The sequence below is a fragment of the Leuresthes tenuis genome, unplaced genomic scaffold (assembly GCF_036924035.1).
Source record: "Leuresthes tenuis unplaced genomic scaffold, fLeuTen1.0.hap1 SCAF_7, whole genome shotgun sequence".
In the NCBI taxonomy this organism is placed as follows: domain Eukaryota; kingdom Metazoa; phylum Chordata; class Actinopteri; order Atheriniformes; family Atherinopsidae; genus Leuresthes; species Leuresthes tenuis.
Genome location: NW_027325361.1, coordinates 25,456,168 through 25,472,092, shown reverse-complemented (window position 1 = coordinate 25,472,092; position 15,925 = coordinate 25,456,168). Strand labels below are relative to the sequence as shown.

The 15,925-nt window shown below is 38.5% G+C and overlaps 1 protein-coding gene across 1 annotated transcript in view; it reads left to right on the top strand.

Moving 5' to 3' along the window:
• The window catches only part of LOC140312348 (uncharacterized), an 84,741-nt gene that overhangs the window by 8,540 nt on the left and 60,276 nt on the right, over positions 1–15,925 (top strand). Inside the window, exon 3 of the mRNA XM_072390153.1 lies at positions 5,770–5,817. Coding sequence (XP_072246254.1) covers positions 5,770–5,817 — 48 coding nt within the window. The remainder of the gene's footprint in view (positions 1–5,769; positions 5,818–15,925) is intronic.

Here is a 15,925-nt window from a genome sequence, read left to right as displayed (position 1 = left end):
TTCTCTGTAAGTTTTTACAATGAGCTGCCAAGTACCCTGGAACACATTCACCTAAATAGAATGCAGTAATGTTTAATGTTATTACCTTCGCACCTCCTGCTGTCATAAGCTAAAATGTCTGAGGTGAAAAAAAAAATCTATTCCTCAGTTCCCATTAGCTCTGTGGAGCTTTCTAGATCTGTTGTTTTTTCCCCTCACAGCTTTTTGTTTAGCTCATCTTCCCAGCTTCCTTTTAGAAGAGCCCTTTTTTTGTTTGTTTCGGAACCTTTCGAAGAAAATAGGCTCTGAAACAACCTTTTTATTCTTTCTTCACCAAAATTTGGACTGATGTTGGCAGCTAGCCGTTTCTGTTTTTCACCAAAAGTAGAGCATTTGAAGAGGTACACATGCTCAAAACAAGCCAATAAAATCCTTTCCCTTTTCTGGTTTACCCTTAGAGTTGGTCAGTAACTTCCAGGGGACAAGCCTTTCTGTTTCTGTACAGACAATGTGAGCTACTGCCACTCTTGTAGCCCAGACCGCAGCATCCTCAGTGAAATTCTGTATGTTCTGCTCCCATCTGTCTTGTGCGTAACTAAGTGAGTGAAATTTATACATAAAGCACATTTGTGTAGTTAACACTGACTAAAGTACATTTCAAAGGGCTACAGGGATTCCATCTTTTTTTTCTCCTAAATCTATGATATACCGCTGAGTATCAGTTGTTAATGTCCATCTTAGTGTCCATGGACGTTATATTGCCAAGATTGGCAATATAGATACTATCAAAATAATCTATAACCTTCACTATTCAAGCTCATAACACTGAGCTACATCAATCAAAGCACCATCACATCTTCATATTTGTGATTTCAGAGGACATTCTTTTGTGGAATAGCTGAAGTTATTCCTAAATCATGGTAAATGATCTTTTTCTTTTTTTTATTAAATATTTTTTATACAGACTAGTCGAGCTGGTCTCAACATGGCGGCGTGCGCAGACACAGACACTCAAGGCCCTTTCGTTTTGTGCTATTTATGTCTACTTTCCATCTTGTGCACTTGTTTTTTTTACAGGGTTATGTATATATAATATACAGCCGTCAAGAACTGATCAACATTGGTATCCAGAGCAGTTCTGTTGCTACAAGCCGTTTTCCGCAGACCACCGGGATCCCACCGGATTGTTGGCCCCATCAAACGACGAAGACTGCGCAGAGCGAAGACGCAAAAGTGCTGATGCAGAGCTGGCCTGCTTGCCAGGCTAAGAAAGGACCCACACAAACCACTGCTCCCCAGCCTCTTTTTGACCAACGTTAGATCTATTGGTCCCAAAATGGATGAGCTGGAGCTACGGATGTCTACCAACAATTTCGTACGGAACTGTTGGGTGATTGTTATCACTGAATCTTGGCTTCATCCCACTATTCTTGCGGTGAAGCTAACTAGTCGAACTATTCACGACAGGACTGCAGCTGCAACTCATTCAAGAGCAAAGGGGGTGGTCTATGTGTCTATTTCAACAATGTCTGGTGCTCGCAGAGCCATATCATAGACAACTACTGCACAACAGCTATATAAGCTCTGGCATGTGTCTGTTTTACCTGCCAAGGGAGCTAACTGTAGCTATTGTCACAACTGTCTACATACCTCCCTATGCTAATATTAGCCTAGCCCCATCCCACCTTCACCCCACCATCAGCGAACAACAAAGAGCTTATTCAATTCAGTTTTATTTATATAGCGCCAAATGACAACAAATGTCATCTCAAGGCACTTTGAAATCCAATTAATTAATTTCAAAATAATCAAATTCATTCATATAGAGCCAATTTAAAAAACAATTTCCTAGCTAAGGAAACCAACAGATTGTACCAAAACTTCTCTTCAGTCCAATCTCCTGTCCTGAGTGTGCCTGAGTCGACTGTGGAGAGGAACGGCTCCCTTTTAACAAGAAGAAACCTCTGGCAGAACCAGAACCAGGAAGTGTGGCCATCTTCCTCGACTAGCTGGGGTTTGAGAAGACAGAAAAGATGGAACAACAAACACTAACACCATTCAAAGGATACCTGTTGGAACAGGGAAGCACAAGTTAATGAACACAATATTGTCACCTGTACATAAAATCATTTGAGAAATTAAACAGGGGGGGGACAAAGTGAGGAAAGGTGTGACATACGTTTCCCTTCATGGATGATAAAGCATGGATGTCAACTGGTAGCGAGCTAAAGTGGGAATGTAAAGAAACTAACACAATCGGTGTAACGTTAACGGTAAATGGACTTGTACTTGTATAGCGCTTTTCTAGTCTAGCTGACCACTCAAAGTGCTTCACTACATGCCGCATTCACCCCACTCACACACATTCATACAGCACGTCTTAAGATTCATAACTACGTGCTTTTCATACACACATTCATACCCCCAATGATACACTGGGGGGGCAACATGGGGTTCAGTGTCTTGCCCAAGGACGCTTCGACATGTATTCTTGAAGCCAAGAATGACATGAAGCCAGAGTCGAACCACCAACCTTCCGATTGGTGGGCGACTGCTCTTCCTCCTGAGCCGCCCGATAACGGTAAACTACTACCGAAACCGCACGTTTAAATTTGAATTTCTTTGGCTCCAGGTGCCCTATCCGTGATTCCTTCACCCATCCAGCAACAGCATTCTGGTAGGCACCCCTGCTCTTAAAAGCCTTCAGGCTGTCTCGGCTGTAGGGGGGGATTGTGGATCAAATAGATACAAATATCCGGAAACGTGAGTTGGGGCAGACTTTTGCAGAGGTTATCGGACAAATTACTGTTGAGGGTGATGAATATGGGTCGCAACCAATAATGTTAATAATTAGCAAATATCACCGTCTACGTCTCGCTCAAGTCTGAGGTGTGTACCGCCATAGCGAAACTGAGGAGAACTGTCAAATTTTAGAAACAAGTAAACCTGCAGTTTGGGAACGAAGGGCTCTGTTAGAAAAATATCTTACAATGAGATCTTTACAATAAGATGGAGCTCGGTCATTAGAGCTTTATATTTGAGGAGAAGATTTTGTCTTTTGTGACGCATATAATGACAGTAAAGCTTCTATTCTATTCCAGTAATAAGATGGTAATAGTGGGGTTATAGTTGTATAATGAAGAAGTAATAATTAAGTAATTATATTTAAATATATAGTATTAACCAGATCATAGCCTAGTAGAAACAGTTGGTAAATTGGGGTAATAACAGTCAAAAACTTTAAGTTTAGTTAGTCAGGGGAAAAAACAAAGAGCAATAATGGAGAAACTAATTCAAAGATAACAACAGGGCAAATTTATGATTGTTGTATTTTACTAATTATATGGTAACTTGTGAAGTTATATCAGAAATTAAGTTTGGACTGTTCTGGAAACTCAAATTAAGATATGACAGAAATACCATGGAAGCACTGCTTTGTGCCGACAAGCACATAAACCATGTCAGATCTGTTCTTTTGAAAGGTTCAACCGAACAGAACATGCTTGCTTCCATTTGTGCATATTCTGAGTAAGGATGTGTTTTTAAGTTGCTACACTGCACACCAATCAGTTTGTTTTAGAGAATACAATGTGTGTCGCTGTTGTGCTGTCCACTCCACTCCTGTGAGCTTTGGTTTTCTCTGGATATTCCACAAGTGGCGAACAGCATTCTACAGTAGACCTTTCATCTGCACCACCCAGCTGTCAGAGTGAAGAGCCACTTCCATTAAGTGTGTGTCTTCCCACTATACAATTATATACAGACACACACAAAGGTTCGTGAAGCAGGCACACACACACACACACACTCACAGACACAGAGCCTTGTTCTCAGCTGAGAGCGTGTGCTGATGATACCAAACTACTTTTTCATATGTGTGTGTGAGAGAAGCAGACAGACAGAGAGAGCATGTGACCTTTTAGAGTGCTCAGGGTAGGGAGCCCCATTCCCTTTTATGGAACAGAAATCAGCAATTGACCTGTCACTTTTGCTCTGATAGCCATCTCTGGAAAGCAGGTCGTGCACATATGTCCAAAGTGCCTCTTAACCGCATTTTATGAAACCAGAAAATGTAATCCAATAATGATTTGACTTGCGAGAGAGCAAGCCAACTGGGAGTGATAGCACGAGCATTTACCACCCTTGAAAGCAGTTGAAAAAAAAGGCCAAATTCTACATCCTTATTTAATTCCAGTGACAACAGCATTGCACCAATTTGCCACTTATGAAAACAAAACAGAGCTGGCATTGATTTTAGTTGATGATACATACATCAGCATGTTTGCAGCAGGGGACTATCTGAAAGAATATGGTCAGCACTGAAGCAAAACATATGCTGCCTTTTTTTAGACCGCCTCAATTGCCCCCCACCATCACTACCCCTTTTTTATCGTTCAGGTTCCCAAAGACAAATAGCTTGGCACAAAACTAATTAGTAACCAGGAACTAGTTAGGAGATGCCCTTTGAAAAACATATCCTGAGGCAGGATTTAAATTTAGAGACAGAGTCAGTGACTGAGTGAGCCTGGGAGATCCCGGCCTCCAGGCGCAATAGCACTTTGACCCCTGACCCTCATTATAGGGAGTGCATTCCTGGAGCGGTGAAACCCCTGGCAGCTTAAAGTACAAGGGCATGGGAGGACTGTATGGCTCGTACTACACCGGCCGAGCATGGCCTGGTGTGCCTCACTGTCCAGGCCAACGAGAAGTTGGAGAAACCACAATACTTTTCATAAAGGCCTTAAAGCAAATGGATGAATATACTTTTAGTCACTCTGCTGATGCACTTCAGAGCTTATAATCCCACTCATCTGAAATGAAGTACATAGAAGAAAGAAGTGATGCAGAGGAGCTAAATAAAGCACTGATGCAGGTGAGAGGGAAAGTGTGAAGAGATGGAAAGATATAAAGAGACAAACAGAGTTTAAACACTGACAGAATATATTAGATATGTTCTTCCTATGTGATGAAAGTGTTTGTCTGCGTGCCTGCCTGTTTCATTTTAATTGCGAGCGGTGTGAATAGTAAGTTAAGCTTCCTCCCCCCACCTTCTTCACCCTTCCTCTCTCATGGGTTGATAATTCTCATCATTGCAAACAGACCTGCTTTATATTCATTAGCCCAACACTCCCAGCAATCAGGCCGCAGCGCCAGGGGCAGTGGTCCTCTTTATAAAATCACACTGCCTAATAGTAGCGTTCTGTAATTATGTGCCATTAGCATCCATCAAAATTATCTTCTGCGTGTCATGTGTTTTGGTCGTGGATATGTTTGTACAAATGCTTTTATTGTTTTTAGGATTTTCAATAAGATGATGCCAGTTTTAAGATTTTTGTCAAAGTGCTATTTTGATTTAATGTTTCTGTTTGCAACAGAGAAAGCTTGTTATGTATGTGATTGTCGTGTCCCTGAGGTACAAAACACAAGAACAAAATGGAAAACAATGTTTTCTCTGAAATGTTGTATTTTCTTTTTAGTTGGTTGTGTTTTGGTTTTCTTGCATTGTTGTTGTTTTCCTCCTTTCTTGTCTTGTTTCTAAATGTTGTTTTTGTTCCTCAAGGCTACTGAACTATGCTGGCTTTTAAATACAATGTAATTAAATTAGCATTGTTACATGCAACACACATTTGGGTTAAAAACCACCAAACAAACGTAATTAGTTTTTTGATCAAAACACAAACAAATGATTTGTAACTCTTTCATGTCAACCTGCAGACAAGTTGGGCTTTGGGGCTGCTGTTTTGATCCCTGGGTGTCTCTTAATTACTTTTGAACATTGTTTTCTTGCAGGGATGTGGAAGTGAAGACAGGCTACGATGCATCATCTGCAAGGCCAAGGTAAGTGTATTGATGTGTCTGGTTTGAGAAAGGGGGTTGTTATAAAAATTGAACGAGATATTTGATGATGTCTCATTCTTTTAATGTTTACTGTGTGAAATGGAATGGTGAGCATTTAAACAAACACCATTTAAACCATTAAGCAGTGTCTGCATCTTGCAAAACAGCTTTAACTAGAGCAGATCCATAATACTAATGAGCAATCAGCTCTTTGTTTTGCTCTGTGATTTAGCTGATTTACCAGCAGTTGTGTTGCTTATGAGCTGTAAGCTGTCTTTTATTCCTTATTATTGCAGCAGAACACTTGCAGTTGAAAAAGGAGGGTGAAACATTACAATATCTGGCAGAGGATACAAGCCATGTAATGACAGAATCTGTATTCATTTCATGAGCAGAAATTAATCATGCTTTACTGTGTTACATTCCCAATGCAAATGATCCATTGAGTCGTGTGTTTGTGAGTTTATTCCTATGAAATAGTGGAGCTCATGTTCCGACACAGATGGGGCTGCATGCTGGATAAGGTGGTCACATTACTAACCATCTCCGATTAGGACGGATGCTGTTGATGTGTTGCTTGTATTCATGCTTGCGCCGTGGGTCAGAGCATCACAAGCTGGCCGCTGAGTGTTTTATTCATTGTTTGCTCTGCAGCGGCAGGTCGGCTGTCTGTTCCTGCGTATATGCATGGAAGGGATTCATTCTGTGGAGGAGAATGCTACAGTAACTTTAACGACAACCTTTCAGGAGTGTGAGATAGTTTAAACATGAAATCATGGACACACATATTTACAGTGTAAAGAAGTCTCAAGTGATTGTTGTTATTCATTCAGGGCTGCGTGCTAGTTTCCACTCAGGGTCAAAGACTAACTTTCTGTAATTCTGATGTTTTTCTGTCAGGATGTGTACGCGAACATCTCAGTAGCCTTGTTTCACTTTAACTTTGAATGGCGAATATCATGATTTTGTGTTTTTATCATTAAAAGAACTTCCGGCTGAGACCACTTAACAGCAGTGCAACTTGGAAATATAACCCAGATTTCTTTTTCTGTTCTTTTTCATTTTTTCTTAATCATCGTCATATATTCTATGAAACACCAGGAGGAATTGAGAATCTGTATGTCACTTTTCCCCCTGTGGTATCAAAAATTATACCAAATATTGAGCATTTTTCTGGCATCGAGTTTGAAATTCTAGTAACGTGACAATCTTACAGCAAAACTTCTCATTACAGCAGTACATTAAAGTAAAGGAAAATAAAAATGCCATGTTTATATGCATAAATCACGTATAGAGGTACAGAAATGTGTCCATGGCTTTATGCCAAACAGCTGTCAATTATGGAGACACACACACCACTGAGAATCTTTTAGTTGAAAAGATGTCTAAAACACATCAAAGGAGTCTAGAGATAGATTAAGTTAAAAAATGATGAGCATGCTGTGGAAAGAACAAAGAATTTTGGAATTTTTGTCCTAACTATGATCATTTTGTAACCTTAAGTGTTGTTATTCCTGAAAGGAACCAGGAGGTGACAACATGTTGTTGTCATATGCTGTGTTTATATTAGGAATGGGCTTTTTAAGTGATTTTTGAGATCAACTAATGAAGCCAATTGATCACCGAAGGAGTTGTTTGTTTCTGTAGTTTGCTGTCACACGAGCATTTATCTACAACAAAACCAGTCATTTTTTGTTATCTTTCCATCTGGTCTTTTTGCTCCTGACGCATAACATTTTTGTGACAGTTTAGTAAGAAAAAATATTTTACTCATCCTAAATAGGTAATGTATTATCTAAACCCAACCAGGAAGTGACAACAGAGTTTTAGTAAAATGCGGTGTTGACTGTCGCTGTGGTGCAAGGTGGAAAGAACTGTGCCTGACTGGGCTGTCCAAACGTCCTCCTTCCTCCATATGATGTCGTTGAAGCCTCTTAATTGAAATGTTTGAGAATGGCATGTGCTCTCATGTAGAAATGCTCATTTTCCCTCACATCTAGTTCTCACTGGCCTTTAAAATAGCTAATTAAAAGCTGATCAAGAAAATGAAAACTTGACCAAATATCAAAGCGAGAATTGACACTTCACTTTAAATTTCAAACCATTAGTCATTGGAAGCTCCTGCTGTATTCAAGACATTTTATCCAAATAAGGGATGCAAGCTAGCATTAGATGTCCATAGCCTACAATTGCATACTGTACATTACTCATTTGAGACTCTCTTACTGAAGAAAATGATGCATTTCCCCTGTGCTTCTACATTTTTGAATATCCAGCACAGGACTTACTTTGCTGTTTAAAAAAGTAGGTGAACTTTGTGCTAACCTGCATACTGCCTGTAAAAATGTGAGCCATTTTTGTTTAAATAGAGGCCATTTTCATTGATTTTCTGTTTCCTTGACAGCATCTGGCTGCAGGCAAACACAAATTTTAGTTGCTACAGTTGTCTCTGCTCTTCTTGTAGCTATGAGGGGATGTTTCTTACACTTTTTCAGCAGCTTCAACTGACCGTTGCATTTGTCTTCACCCATTGTACCTGTGGCATCATCATCAATTATTAATACCAGACAGTAAGTGTCTGAGAGATGTCCCACCGAGAGCCCGAGCACGAACAGGGAATAGTGTCCTGACTGGTGAACGCTGAGAGTGGCTGCTGCACCATTTAGAAAATAAGTGTTGGGACGCTTCTAGCTTATATTGATATGAACTCTACTACAGTAAGTTAATGCATCAGCATAATAACATTTTAATGTCTGCAGTGGCACAGCCATTTAATATTTGTCCACAGAGAGATGTATAAGTAGATCAGCAATGACTCTAATGATAGTGATAATCATTTGGTCCTACGCTGCTATCAGCCTGTAATGCATTGCTGCAATCACCCTTGGTTAACATTAAGGGGTTTTTGTCATTAAGACTTTGGGCTGGCATGCTCATCAAAATCTCCATTTCAGCATGTCAAACATTTTATTTTCTGTCCTCTCATATTGTTGTAGCTGTTTTTCTTTTTGTATTTTGTTTTTCCTTTTTCAACAGGGTCTCAAATGTGGGCCATTTGTGTGAGATATGCTAATTTGTTGGGGCAATGAATGCATTAATTTCATTAGCACATGGCCTCAAAGCAATAATTACCAGAGTAGGTGTGTCAGAAGCAATCATGTTAAAATTTGCCAGTTAATTATTAAGATTTTGTTCTGGGGGACCTGGATTTGACATCAGTCGCCGAGGGAAAAAAAAAGAGAGGAGAAAGTTAATGCATTCCAGTGGCCGAGGCTAGGTGCTTGTTGTTGAACACAGTGGGGGTGGCTGTGTCATTGTGGGCCTACTGGAGCATTTTTTGTATGTTGACAGCTCAAATTCTGTAATAACTACCATAGAAAACAGAGGTCTAGCTGGTGCTAGATCAGTCCAGGAGGGTGTAATTATAAAGAAAAGGAGGTCCATAGCAGCCTAATGACCCCTGCTCCATCTGATTGGAGTCCAGTGGAGAAGTCTTCGGAAGGGAAATGTGAAAGAGGAAAAGATTCACAGCTCCCTTCTGTAGCCCTTAAGGGGTCAGGAGGAAAAGCTGTTTGTTTAATGATGCTAAATAACAATATATCTGAAAAAAAAAGAAAAAAAGGGAAATATGAGTTCACCAGTAGGGTGGCACTTTTCTTTGAAAACATTTTTCTGTTAGTTAATTAAATTTTCCCAACACAAAGCTTTAATATCAGTTAACAATGCCATCGGTTCAATTTGTTAACAGTCTAGCAACCTGGGAAGATATAGCAGATTGCAGAGAAGTCCTTTAGCTCTGGTAATGTAATGATAATTGATATTTCAACACCAGTGGAAGTATCATGTATGTTCCTTTGGGCTATGGAGAGTTAAAAATGACTAAATTAGACATTTGTTTTATGTGTCAGCACAAAGTTGAACTCAAGAGTATACTCATTACAACTTATACACTACAACGAAAAGGATAGATTGATAAGTAATGAAACAAACAAAAGGTCTAAGGCCAGCTTCACTATGACATCATAACGTTCTGCAACAAAGTCTTTTTAAGTTTACGGACATCACTGTTTGCAGATGCACACAGCTGTAAGCGGTTATTCTGGTAGTGTCCTTGTTAGTAAGGTAGGAGGCCCTTACCTCAGTTAAAATCAATGCATGTAGTTGATAGAAAGGTTGCATAGCTATCATGTGTCATGTACGTTTGAAAAGCACCCACCAATTTCACAAATAGCTGAAAATGTACAAGTATGTAAAAAATAATAAGTGTATGATATCAGAAATATTTGTATTATTATCTGTATCAAAATGTAGAAAAAGCATCATCACGTTATTTAAAATCTATCCATTTTATTGCCAAAATGTTTTTTTATTGACTAATGTATGTATCTACTTATTTTGCTATTTGTTGTCTCATATGTGGACAAAAGCATTTGCCAAATGGGTGAAATGAATTATTATTTTTTTATTGTATCACTTCACTGCCAGCAATAACAATACATCGATTCCACATATTTTCCATATAAAGATTCACGTTTAAACATGAATGGACACCTCTGAAAGTTATAATATGATGGAACCAGTTGGGACACAGCAACAATTTAACATGCAAGGTTTCATTTTAATGCCACATTCATATAATGTCAAATATCCGGGCACAGCTCCGCACTTTCTGCAAACCTTCTCCACCCCATGCCTCTCAAGTGTCTCCTTAAAGATGCTTTCAATTACACTTTCAAAACCCCACTTTAGGTGAAAAAAATGTTAATCGTCACTTGATTTTATATGGAAAGCAGATTATCCTTTGATTTTGATGAATGCGGCAGCTGCCAGACACTTAATTTGACTAAAAGCAGGACATTCTGCCGAGGCCTCTCGAATGTCACTAAGCCTCTGAGGACGGTGCTGTGACAGGAGATGACACATAAAAGGAATTCCTCCTCGTGGCTTTCCCAGGACAATGATACAGGGACTTGAGGTTTGTATGTGTGCGTGTGTCCGTGCAAGTGTACACACCCAAGCTGTGAACTATTTTTACTTTAAGAAAGGACACACACACAAATAAAGTGGTTTTCTTTTAGATACGTCTGGTTGTTTCTTTAGTTTGATTCTAGTGTCTAAATATATATTCTTCACCACAACAAGAATATAGACTGTTTGTCTGAATAGAAACTAAAGTGATACTGCCACACTTATGAAAACCTTTAAAAGAGACATTTAAACTTGACCATTTGTGGGGATATTTTCAATGACAGCACGGCATTTGGAAGCCATAAGTGTTATGAAGGTAAAGATGGGAAAAGATTCCCATGTTTATGACTAACATTCGTGGCATCTGACAAGCCGAGATGGCAGCTATCAGCCTTCTACTTCTGCATGTCATTACTTATTTCACATAGAAAGAGGAACATTTCAGAACATCATACCTCACAGTGAACAATAGTTTGGTGAAAATGACTTCAAAGGCTGCTACAGAGGAGAGTAATTTGAAACTATGATAATAATGTTGAGTAATGGTTGTTGCAATGTTAGAAATGTAATGGTTATAAATACTTGTTTGTTTATTTAGCACCACATTTATTAAACTTCATGATTATTTGAAATTTCTGGGGACATCCTACCTTTCCATCTCCTAGTAATTCCAGTTTGCTCAGTGAAAGAAAACTAATAAACAGCAACTCAGAGGCTAAAGCAGTGTTTGTTTTCAACTACTGCTAAATTCAATTTTGAGGTGATTTAACATGTTTTCCTCTTTAGCTTTGATTACAGCACGCATTTGGCATGACATCTTTTCAATAATCTCAAAACTAGCACTGACCAACTGAAACAGCCTCAGATCATAACGTTTCCCCCACAGGCTGGTAGGGTTGAAACTAGCTATGATGGGTGTAGCACTTCATCCTCTGCTTTTCCTACCATGATGCCCCCATCACTCTGAAACAACACCACATGAACTTTTTACATTGCTCAAGGGTCCAATCTTTATGCTGCATAGCGAACTGAAGCATGTTTTTGAACATTGCAGGTTTTCTCTGTCCTTCCCAGCTGTTTAGTCCCAACACTGTGCATTATCTTCATACTGTACGTATGGATATGCTCTTCAATTATTATTTCATAGATGACGGTTCACCATAACTCTTCCAGTTTTTAATGTGTAGAACAGGTCTTGGTCCAATTTTAGTCGTTTCAGCTATCTCCTCCTCAAACAAAGCAACAACTTTTCCACAACTACTTGATGTGTCCTCTTACATGGTTGTTTGAGAAATGAGAAGCTACTCACTGCATAATTTAGAGTTAAGTAACTTGTTGGCAGCTGAACACATTAATCACTGCAGTACTTTTCATTACTTACATATTTGCTTAGTTAAATCTAGGTGGTGACTTTGTTTTTCTGGCCAGACTGATAATGAATTGGCTTTTTGCAAACTTTGCTTTTTTTACATTTTTGTCTGTGATTAGTTTATCTCATTGAATATCATACATAGATTACTGCCCCCTGCACTGGAGAATTTTTTCCTTTTTCGCAGGTGTAGCTCCCACGCCATAGTTGGAAACTGACCATCATCTTTGTGGTGTGTTCAAGTTCTGCTTTTTTGCCCTGATGCAGGCGACATGAGAGGACACAGAAGGAGCCTTTTTTGCCACTGGTTCTTTGCGTATTTTTTGTGTGTCAGGGCCTTTGAGCTTGCATTATCTTTGAAAATGGAAACAAGCATGGCTAGTAAGCATACGACTGGAATATTAGTCTAGCTAACATAATCTCTGATTCCCTTTTACGAGCTCAATCAGTCAAGCGATGGATTGTAAAGCAAATGAGGCTCGTGTTACCTGCCTCTTGCTGCCAAGGGTCCACAGATACCAGAATGTAACCAGGCTGTCAAAACTGGCAACAATTTTGAGTGTGGCAAGTCAAGCACAAGGTTTCAAATTATGAAAGTGGGTGTTCAGATCCAAGGAAGTGAACGCTTTTACTCAAAATACAACTTTGAAACAGACTTTGTATAAATTAAGTCAAATGGCTTTGTTAGTTTGTTTAGATAAGGAATACCATTATTTATTTAGTTTATGATTCTATGAACAAATGCCATTTCCACACAAACCTGAACTTACAAATGTTTATGTTGTCTTTGTAAACAAGAGTCAGTACAATTACATGCACAGAGTACACACACACATATATATATATACTACCAACCAAAGGTTTGGACACATCCAGATTCAAAACATGTGTGTGTGTGTGTGTGTGTTTATACACATAAGTACATTTTTTTATTTTTTAAATTTTTATAAATCATATGATTGCTATTTATTGTGGTTATTCTCTGTTGTTACCACCATCATCTTCTTCTCTGTACCGGCTGCTTCTATTACTTCTGGGTTAAAGCTGGGGGGACAGGAACTCTCTGAGCCCCAGTCAGACGTGTCTACATGTGGGAGTATACAGACTTTTAAAACATGTTAGTCTGACTGAAATGGCACTAAACTGAATTTTTCTAAGCCTGATTTTATTTGTAACAGTAATAATTTTTTTCTAATGTCATATAAATGTACGAGGTGACAATTTCATCTCATTACTACAGACACACTTCAGTGACGTCAAAAGCTTGCTATCTGAAAGTAAACATTAATTCCAAAAAGAAAATAGCGGCTGACCTTACCTGCAAGAGTGAAGAACAGAAGGATAAGGTTAAGCGGTGGGTTCAAGGGGAAGAATTGGGTTTGGACTTTAATGTCACTTTGACTTTTAAACAGAGCACTTTCTTATTCTGCTGTAACTATAGCATGTGGTTTGGTTATATAAGGTTTCAAACAAGATTTCATTTACATCATAGCAGGGTCAGTCTGTTGCCATTATTTCCAGCAAAGACTGGAATTCTTAGTAATTCCACCCTTATTATTTAACCTCCATGCCCTCTTTGTCTTTCCTGCCATTTGTCCTCAAGCACAATTCATTTGAGTTCCTGCTCAGGAGGATCCTGAGGCTGATTCAATTAAGTTCTCCTTTAACTGCCTGTCAGGCATCCAAACCGAAACTGATGGAGAATTAATAACAGCTCCAGTTGGTCTCCATACTGTTTGCAAGCTTGGAAACGCCTTATAAAAGAACTGACAGCACCCATTCCACTTTCCATGCCTGTCTTTTAGAAGTTTTATAAAGCAGCTGCAAGAAAAAGTTGGTCACAGTTGTTGTGTGGTCCCCGTTCATATGTCTTTGTTAGCAACCTAGATGACCTAGAAAGCAAACTTTGTATCCACAAAACACAGGCCTAAGTAAGCTCTGTAGAAGTACAGTATATCTTACTGCTTACTTGTAAAAAATGCATAAGGGTTTCATAATATTCACTGCCATACAAAGCCATCAATTAGCAATGAGAGATAAAAGTAAAGCTCTTTACATTCCTGTTAAGCCCTTACAGTATGTTTTCTCCTATTTGCTCTTCATTGAAGCACATGTTGCACACAAAAAAAAACACTTCATGTGGAAAGAAAATTACTTGCAGATGCATTACTATTTAGGTAGCTAACAAAAGATGAGTTGGACAATGGCAGGAAATAATGGCTGCTAAAATTAAGGTTTGGAGTTCACACATCATTATTATCTATGAATTCAACTTTCATGTGAGTGTACTCTTCCCCCACAGTCTGCTTTTGTCTTCAAACAGGGCCAAAGCATTCATTATGCTCAGACATAATGCACCATAATGACAGTAATTTCAGTATCAAATTTTCAAATGTTAGGCCTTAATTCATTGTGGTTAAGTAGCTTATTTGTAATGGACGTTTCCTACTCTTCTTAGCTAAGTGCTCAAGGAGACTTTTAAAGCTGGGCAGAGGAACAGTACATGCAGGAACATTTTAAAGGCTCTGTTGCAAACACAGAAGGTCTACCATTTAGGGTTTACTTGCAGTGTGAAACAAAAACAAATGCATACTGGAGTCTTTTGGGTTTCCACTCCCACTTATGTCTAATTTAATGTTTCGGGTTTACATTTTTGTGCACTTTTAATGTGCATGGTCAGAAAAAAGCAGCATGAAACCAGATATACCAAGTCATTCCCGTAATATCATCAGAATAAACAGCAGCTTGGAGGTCTCTCTTAGTGGTGAAATGGAATTTTTCATTGACTGAATAGAAAAATAAAAGGCATCAGTTTTGATATGTAAACACTGAAATAATTTTGAAAACAACAACCGCAATTCAGGGGCTACTGACATTCTTCCTCTAACTTAACCCATCACGACCTAAGGCTTTTTTTTTAAACAGCCTTCTAAAATCTGAGAATTTCGTGAAAACTTAAACCTTTCCAATTAAACAGTTTATTTCTCAACCTCTGAAAAAAAATCTAAAACTTGACGTTGTAAGAGTCTAAGTAGGTTAATACTTTCTGACACTTTTTCCTGAAAATCAGCTCCTCCCCTAAAGTTCTCAGTTGTATATCTCAACAATATAATACAGAGGCCTGTTTTGTATGTAGCAAATCTGCTGATAGCTGTAATTGGATTATTTTTTTTCTACGTAAAGCACCTTTGATTAGTTGGTGTAATATAATGTGAGTGCATCGATTTTCATTTGACGTATTTTATGCTAATCAAACATGGTTAAGGAAATTATGTTGCATTTACGCCAGTATATCGCATTGCATACTGGAACTTGAAATTGGTATAATTTACCTTCATTAACAAAAAGGAAGAAAAAAAAAGCTTTTAAAATGATCTGCAAAGTAAATGGAGAATATGTAAGGTGCTTCTTACGGCTGCCATTTATGACTGATTACAGTTTATTTAGTTTTAATGACATAAGTAAGAGGGGCAAAAAAATTCATGATGAAATAATACCTTGTAACAATATTGATATCATCAGTTAACATTATCTTTAACTTTTACTATCTTTTTTTTTACTGTTTTTTGTCTCTCTTTGGCTAACTGATGCGAGGACCGAATGTGTAAAAGCTAAGTTAGTAAAATAGCACAAGTCTTGCTGTCTTATGATAGAGGCACAATAACAGTACAGTACTACATTTTCTTTACTCTGTTTCATATGGAGACAAAGCGAATGTCTTCTATGATATGTCTTCGACATACATCATTTCCATGTGTCTTTTCCTTTTTT